Below are 8,560 nucleotides of genomic sequence, written 5' to 3'. Positions count from 1 at the left end.
GTAATGAATCGGGGATTTATAAGCAAAGGAAATCATTGTCAATGATGAACTGATTTCCTTTGAATGTTTGTTTGGTTTTCAATTGTTTCATTTTCTTATCAGAAGCAAGATATTCGTAATTTTTTAAACATTGTTTCTTTCTTAAGAGGTGGAGATGAAGAACGTGGTAGCGAGATCAATTAAGGCATGAAAGAGATGTATTAAAGTAGGAGCGAGATTCTGCTTATGAGAAAATTGAGGTACAATCAATGCTCATTGGATTGTGGAATTGTTGCTTATATGTATCTATCTCATATACACTGTTTTTTATTTTAGGGCCGTGACCACTTACCCAATTTTAGCCTAAAAATTGCCCACTTACTCCACTAAGAGTTTTTTACTCCCATTTACCTAATCTAACATCTATTGACAGTATTGCCCTCATTTTAATTAACAACTACTCCCCTCATACTCTCTCTCGACTCCCCTCAGCCTCTCTCTCCTCCCAGACTCTTTCTCTCTCTCTCTCTGTATTGTTCAACCACGACTCTGAGATCCCCACCTTCGGCAGCCAGCCTCAGAAACTCCACCTCATACTCCTTCACCGACCTCTTCTACTCCAAATTACACACGGCGGCGATGAGCGTCTCCGACCGGAAAAACCTCATAAACTCATACCTGAAAATTGACCACGGCGCACTCGCCGGGTACGGAGAATCGTACCAGCACATCCAGGGGCTCGCGTCGCCGCACAAGTGAGTGGCGGCGATCTTGACTCGGTCGACGGCGAGGATGTCGAGGTAGGTGAAGTGGCTATCGGTGGCAGTGAGCCAGTCGACTGCGTTCTCGTTGCCGGCGAGGCCGTGGAAGACGGGGAGGTTCTCGAGGGCGATGAGCTTGTGGAGATGAGACTGTGAGGTCTAGAGCTCGGTTTGCTTAGTGGAGATGGAGAGTGTGGAGATCTGAAGCTCATGGATCTGAGATTCCAATTGCTCTATGGAGCTCTTCGATTTTGCTTCACCGTAATCAAATTTTTTTTTTTTTGGTAAAATTGGGGAAGAATGCCTAGAAGGAAAGAAAAAAGAAAACAGAAAAAAAATTTAGGGGGCAATAATATGATTACAGGGTATTATTAGGGGGCAATAAAATAAGACGCCGGAATCCGGTCACCAGTCCGGTAGCCGGATTCGGGATTCCGGTGACCAGTTGCCGGATTCCGGTCATCGGTTGCCGGAGTCCGGCAAGGTCTCTGATGACTTCTCTCTCTAAGTGAAAAAGAAGGAGAGGGCAAAATTGTCCCAAAAATAAATAAAAAGGAAAAAAAAAAATACTTAATTGGGTATTAGGGAAATGATCTCTTAGAGTGTTTGGGTAAGTGGGCAATCTCTTAGAGTGTTTGGGTAAGTGGGGTTAATTAACCTCAAAATTGGGTAAATGATCATTTTCCCTTTTATTTTCTTTCAGATGGCTGATTTATCTGCTTAAGAAACAAGCACAAGATTTGAAGAGCACAAGAGAGTTGATGCAGGGCAAAAGTATCACTTTACATTTGACAAAGTATTTGATCAAGTGGCATCACTACATGATGTTTTTGTGGAAATATCGCAACTTGTCCAAAGTGCACTCGACGGCTACAAGGTGGATCTTTTTTCTGCATTTTATTTTGTGCACATTTTGGCTATTCGATAATCATGATATCTTCTTTTGTAAATACATTTTAGATTATGTGGTTTGGAATATTAAGCATCATTTAGACCCTCTTTGGCGGGTTCTTTTTACCTTCCTTCAATTTTAATATATACAAAAAAGTACTCACTCTTTTCCTGAAGGTCTTCATATTTGCCTATGGTCAATCGAGATCTACTAAAACATATACCATGATGGATAGACGGTTTAGGGTTGGAAGTAGACCAGAAACTCCAGACCAAAAGGGATTGATAACTCGGTTAGTAGACCAGATATTCCAAACAAGTCAATCTCTTCAAGCTCGGGGTTGGAAGTATGGGATGCAGGTACTATATGTTACTTTTCTGTCTATGACTCGGTCTAAATTTGCAGATTATTATAATTTATTAAAAATTAATGTAGGCCTCAATGCTTGAGATCTAAAACAAGATAATCCGTGACTTGTTATCGACAAATTGACCAAGTGGTGCAGAGTTGACAAGGACAGAAAGTGGTATGGGCAAACAATATACAATAAAGCATGATGTCAATGGAAACACACATGTAATAAATGATATCGTAATGGTTAATGGCATGGATCGTATAGGTATCGTAATTTCCCCACTCACTAATTCTTATGACAAACTGTTTTCAATATACTTCATCATAATGTATTGGATACTTGATTTGGTATCTCTTGATGTAAATATGTAGTTATTTGAATATCAGCCATTAACGTGGGAAGTTGATGGAACAAGATCGATAACTCGAGTAATTTAAATCAGTAAAACTATGTGTTATGCAACCATAAGATTTTGCATTGGTTTCATAGCACACATCTGATAATCGTGACTGTTTCTATTGGATATCTTCAATACAGATTTATAGCTTTGATGCCCCTTCAATTATATGATGCACATCCATTCTTCATACTGACATTTGAATAGATTGGACTTCATTGGAATTATAAAGCCTATATTCTGCAAGTTGCATTCTTCCTCTTTAAATTTTGAACTGGCTAATTAATATATGAACATCGTCAATTATTTGGCTTTTATGCATTCTTCTGTGTTCTTGGTTTCCCTTTTCACTATTCAAATTATCTGTGATGCTTATTTCTTTCTTTTCAAGAATTTAGGCATGTAGAAAGTACAACCACTACTACAAAAAGTTAATCACACAACACTAATCACACAACGGAACAGAAATCATCTGTTGTGTGTTTAAGTAAGCTTTATTGCACAACGGTACTTGTTATATTCTGTTGTGTGAATGCCAACAAAATGAAAACTTTTTTATCAGAACTACATTGCACAACGGAAATGAAGTAATGTCTGTCGTCTGAGTCTTACAAAATTTAGCGGCAGATTTTCCCTCCCAGAACGAGCTCACCAAAATGAAATTTGAACCATCACACAACAGCTTTTTGTTATCTGTTGTATAATGAAGTGTTGTATGAACTTTGAGAAATCCTACTAGGTACACCTAGTGCAAGATGCACAAATTTGTACAATAGATTGTCATGGTTCTGTTGTCTGAGCATGAAAGCAATTTTCACAGCGCGGCAAAGTTTGAATTTGAGAAAACCTATGTAGGCACAGGCGGTAAATTTTCCCTCCCAACGTGCTTTGTCATCGTACACCCACACAACGGTGCTTTATTTCTCTCTTGTTGGAGAAACATGAGACAAGTCTCCCACCAAACAACTTAATTGAAACCTTTACTCCCACCAAACCCGATAAGCGCTCTTACTCCTTGCAAATTAAACAGCCCCGTTTACTCCCTCCAACCAACAACCCATATACTCGAAATCAAACCCTAGCCCCTCTCTCTCGCTGTGCCCCCCCCTCTCATTTCACTCCTCGCTCTCTGCGATTCTCTAAGTCGCCGAGCTCTCTCAGTCGTGAAACCACCCCCCTTCTCTCTCCTTCCCCCTCTCTCCTCCGCGAAATCCCTCTCTCTCGTGAAAGCTCTCTCAGTCTCTCGATCTGAAACCATGACCTTCGTCTCAATCCATCGCATAAAACTATGGCCTTCGTCGTTTCAGCCGTCAAGCAAGAAATCCCCGAACTCTCCCGTCGTTTCATCCTAATTCTCCGACTTATTCGACGGATGCATGATGGCCATGGAGACGGTACCGACTTTAGGAGAGTTCGCGCCGGAGTCGAGGTCAGTGATGAATTTTGTTCAAATTGCAGACTAAGAAATGGTGAATTTCTAAGAAAAGTTGTCCTCTCAGTCCTCCCTCTCTCAATTCTCTCTCACAAACCCTAAAGCGGCCGATTTGGACCTCTCTCTCGCCGACAAAAGGTTTGTTTACAGAAATTGAAAGGTTCTGGGTTCTGGGTTTGTCATTGGGTTTAGGGTTCTGGGTTTATCATTGGGTTCTGCACCTGCATCTCTATGATTGGGGGGTACCGGGGTTGTCTCGACTTAAGATTTAGGATTTGTCTCAACTTTTATTTGGAATTGGGGGTTATCAAATGTTTCTAGATTTAGCGTTTGGATTGATTTTTTTTTAGATGGTTATATATTGTTTGGATTGCTATTGAATTGTGTGTTGTGAATTTCAGAACGCTGGGCAAAGCAATCAATGGCCGCCTTGCTTGTGTGGGTGGATTGTATTGCTTGGTAAATGCTTTATCATTTCTGCTTCTAAGAGAATGAAGAAGGCTGGATTGGTCGAAAAAAATATGGTGAGCTGGAAGTATGTTTCTAGATTGCAGTACTGCCAATAGCAAAAGTTTATACAATATATTCTTCGTGTTTTCTTATAGCTTCGCCGGCACATGGAAGGAAGCTGTTCACAGGGGTAAGGCAAAATTACACTTCTATTTTGTGTTCAAAATTGCATCTGGTATTATGGTGTGCCAAAGGTTGCTTACCTTTTTGTTTCTTGCAGCTTGTTTTCTCACTTTTGCTTCCATGTTTGATATACTCTCAACTTGGACAAGCGATCACTTGGGAGAAAATTCTCAAGTGGTAAGAGACAATGATTTGGAGCTTCTTTTGAGGTTCACTCTCTGCACATTAATTATATATGTCTATAGGATCGATCATCAATTGGAGAAAATGATTGTTTCCTGGAGAAATTGACAGATTGTGTCGAATATGTGAACTTGACAATGTGGTATATTTAATTGATTGTTTTCTGTCGTATTATAATTGAATTTAAGTCTCACTCGTTTATGTTAGTGCTGCCATCCTTATAGTACTCTCTTACTCCAAATTTGATTTGGATGTTAAATTATGGTAATAGCTATGATAGAATGAAGCCCATATTGATTTTGTTCCAACTTTTTCACACAATCACAATCAACTTTTTGGTCAAATTCTGGGCTTTGATATGCATAGGAATTGAATTTTTGGGTCATGTATTCCTGCTTCATTTTCTGGTTGTCTTCTGAGCTTTGTTTATAATAAATGCTAAAATAACAAGCAACATAATTGTTCTATAGGCATGGAAACATTGTATTAATGATATCATGCATGACTGATCTCCTTATTATATATTTGATTTAGAATAACTGATCTCCTCATTGAATACCTCCTTCCTTTTGTTCTTTATTAGGATTACCAGGCTATGGTGGCACAGCTTGAACACCAATTTCTACTCAGAAGACTGTCCTTAGGCTGGTGGTATTACTGTCAAGTGTGAGCTTCTCTTTGACAAATTTAGCCACTTTAAGGGTTCCTTTTTCTTTTCTTTATCAAAACTGAGTAAATTCTCTGCTGTGTAATACAAAAAGCTTCAGCTAATAATTTTATAGGTTAATCCGTGTCTTTATGTTACCTATTTTTGTTTGGATAATAGTAATCGCATAACTTTTGGCTGCTTCTTCATTTTTCAAGATGTTAAGACCCATTCTCGTGGTATTAATATGAAGTTACTGAAGTAGTTTCTTTACTTGCTCTAGCTGATTTATCTTTCCTTTCATTTTAAACAAAGAACTAACACACAATAAGAGTAGGATTGAGTAAACAAATGTTTACTGAAGTTCAATCTTTGTCAGCTCAAGTTGGGAAGCCAACTGGGTTGTTTAATTATGTCTAATTAGAAGAGTAAATAGAAGTACTGGGTGGATAGATATTGTTATTACACCTCATAAACAATTATTCACTTCTCATGACGTAGAACTTGCTTATTGTAGTAAAAGGAATTGAATTGGCAAAGTATATCCTGGAGTATGCTCAGAACTTGGAGAAAATGGTCATATTTCATTTATTCAAGGCCTGTTACAATGTTATGCTTTAATACGATTATTCTATGTTCATAGACAATTGTTTTCTGCTTTTCGGCAGGGGAAAAGTCGTCTTGAGGCACATGAACAACTTTGAGAACCAAGAGACATGGAGGTAAATGCTTTTTGCATTCTGCGCATTACCACTATAATTAGTAAAGGTATTGTGATGACATATATATGGACTCTCTCTAAACATATATCATTCTGTGTCAATATGCCACTAAATCATATTGAGAATGCCTTAGAAAAATGCTCTTGTTTCAAATAAATTTGACTATTTTCTTATAGCGCGCAATTCTAATAAGTTCTGCTTTCTTTGAAATTAGGGGGAGAGGCTGAAAAGCTTGTTCGGACACTTTTCATGGCTGCTATATCCTATCTAGACAGCCATCTGTAATTTTCACGGATGAGGTGCGCTATATTCCCAGAAACCTAGTTTTGGATTCATTTTTGGTAGGCACTAGCTTCCTCTGTTTCATCTTATTGGTGCTGCTATCTAGTATGCTAGTGCTTACATGTACTTCTGAACTTCATAATTGTCTAGGAGAAATTTAATGTTTGATTATTTGTGAGGTCATTGAACATTGAGGTCATTTTAACAGTTGCTGTAATACTAATTGCTATAGACATCCCAATTGGAATATTTATACTTGATCTGATTCTTCAACTCTTATCTGATCCAGTCATTACTCAGTTGATCCATGCATAGAAAGCAGTACCGGAATCAGCGGCTTTCAGTACCAGTCCCAGTAGTATCCTTGGTAAGTATATTCGTAGTATGCTGGATTCACAATTACTTCTCATTAATTGGGTGTCCACAACAAATTTCTTTACTTTGGTGTCTCATATCTTTTATCATTGTTTTCATGAACTTCTCTGCCTTGGTTTCGCTTCAGGTTGCCTTGAGGCTTTGCTTTCAGCATACGAGCTATGAGCTTAGATCTCCATAGTACTTGCCTCTTGATCCTCTCAGTTCTTGAATCCTTGATCTCGAGCTCAGATTCGGGTAATTTCTCTTTTTTCTTAATATGTAATGGGGTTAATTTACTTGCATAGTATCCAGAACAAGTTCTAAGTTTTTGGTTAGTAATTAAGGCAGTTCTCAGTTTTGATTTTGTTGCTTGCAGTTCTGTTTGGTATTTGTTGCTTGTAGTTTTGTTGTTATTTTCTTTTGCTGATTACTTCTTCTAAATATATTGCAGAAAAACTAGGGCCTTGTGTACAATGAAGGAATTTGATCTCATTCCTCATGATCCTAAATCTGTAGAGTATAATGCAATTGGAAAATGCTCTCAATCAGAAAATGCTTAAGTTACTTGGTGTTTCTTCAATGTTGCTGGTTGCCTCGTAAGTTATCAATGAAAATTGGGAGGGTTCAGCTGTAGTTCTTGCTATGCATTTATTATGTTGAGTTTGATAACCTATTGGACTCGTGTATGTTCTTTCTCATTTAAGTTAGCTAGGATTCAAGTTAGTTGTTTTATATATGAATTAATGTGTAATATATGATCCAAAAAGATACTAATTTGTTCTCTCTGGTTTGTTTTTTTTTATAGCACATACTGATTTGCTAACCCATTTGAGTTGTCCAACTTGCAGGGTTATTCCTAGTCCTTTTTCATATGACACACAGACTATGCCGGTATATGAGAGTGAGGACTGGGAAGGATGCCTCCACTGCAGTAATAATCCAAAGCTCAAGAAGCAACATAAATGAGTTGGAGTGGGATCTTAGAGCTCGAGAAGCAAGTACTATGGATTACCTCCTTTCAGCATGTGAGCTACCAAGTTTGATTCATGGGTCTAGCTAGCAGCTAGGAATAGCTAGGGATGCTTTTGATTCATGTGTAGGTAGCAACTAGGAATGCTTTCTTGTTTGGTATATTATCTAGTAACTTGAATGTTTGGATGTTTGAAAAATGCTACTTGAATGATATGGATTAGAGTGTGGTTTTATATGGTAATATGGAGCATTATTTTTGGAAAGAGATTCCAAGTATGAATTACATAATGAACAAACAACAGCTCAAAATAATGTTGTGAGAACCAAGCTCAAACAACAAACCTTATATTGCTCACACAATGGTTGATACAAAGAATTTGTTGTGTGAACTAACAACCAACAACAAAAGAAAACAAAGTTCTGTTGTGTGAGATTCATAACACACAACAGAAATGAAATCATCTCTGTTGTCTGAGTAATCAACAGACAAGGGAGACAATTTCACTTTGGTTGTGTGTTATTAATCTCAGACAACAAAGAATAAGTAATATCGGTTGTGTGTTACATATCTCAGACAACAAAGAATGAGTTATATCTGTTGTGTGTTATGAATCTCAGACAACGGCGAATTCCTTCTTCTATTGTCTGAATGTGTCGACACATCCCCGCGCATGCCATGACAGGCACATGCCTGCGCAGAATTCACACAACGGAAACAGGTATTCTGTTGAGCAAAGTATTGTCACACAACGGTGAAATCACCGTTGTGTGATTTTTCAATCACACAACACTCGTTTAGACCACAGTGAGGCTGGTCATCACACAACTCCAAATATTTGTCGTCTGATTAACTTATTGTAGTAGTGAACGCTCATCTGAAAGCTAAAGCTCTTAATATTTTACAAAAACTAAAAGCTATGTTTGTCCCCTTGTTAGAGATGATCAAACT

At 38.0% G+C, this 8,560-nt stretch overlaps 1 protein-coding gene across 17 annotated transcripts; it reads left to right on the top strand.

The window, feature by feature from the left end:
- The first annotated feature begins 3,362 nt into the window (after positions 1-3,362).
- On the top strand, positions 3,363-7,852 carry LOC133734662 (uncharacterized). Of its 17 annotated transcripts, none has more exons than XR_009858498.1 (11): positions 3,373-3,813; positions 4,218-4,340; positions 4,422-4,456; positions 4,547-4,658; positions 5,216-5,298; positions 5,947-6,000; positions 6,215-6,299; positions 6,572-6,649; positions 6,785-6,894; positions 7,091-7,235; positions 7,488-7,852. XR_009858498.1 is itself a non-coding variant. In XM_062162275.1 (6 exons), exons 2-6 carry the CDS (start codon positions 4,354-4,356, stop codon positions 6,225-6,227), a joined length of 333 nt encoding a protein of 110 aa, XP_062018259.1. In that variant the 5' UTR covers positions 3,366-3,954; positions 4,218-4,353; the 3' UTR covers positions 6,228-6,341. The 17 variants fall into 17 exon arrangements, 2 of the variants coding, with proteins under 2 accessions (XP_062018260.1, XP_062018259.1); XR_009858500.1 differs by having other exon boundaries at positions 3,373-3,954; positions 4,547-4,626; XR_009858496.1 differs by having other exon boundaries at positions 3,373-3,954.
- Positions 7,853-8,560: the final 708 nt, after the last annotated feature.

This window comes from Rosa rugosa, chromosome 2 (genome assembly GCF_958449725.1).
Source record: "Rosa rugosa chromosome 2, drRosRugo1.1, whole genome shotgun sequence".
Lineage (NCBI taxonomy): Eukaryota > Viridiplantae > Streptophyta > Magnoliopsida > Rosales > Rosaceae > Rosa > Rosa rugosa.
This window is presented reverse-complemented; position numbering and strand designations above follow the sequence as displayed.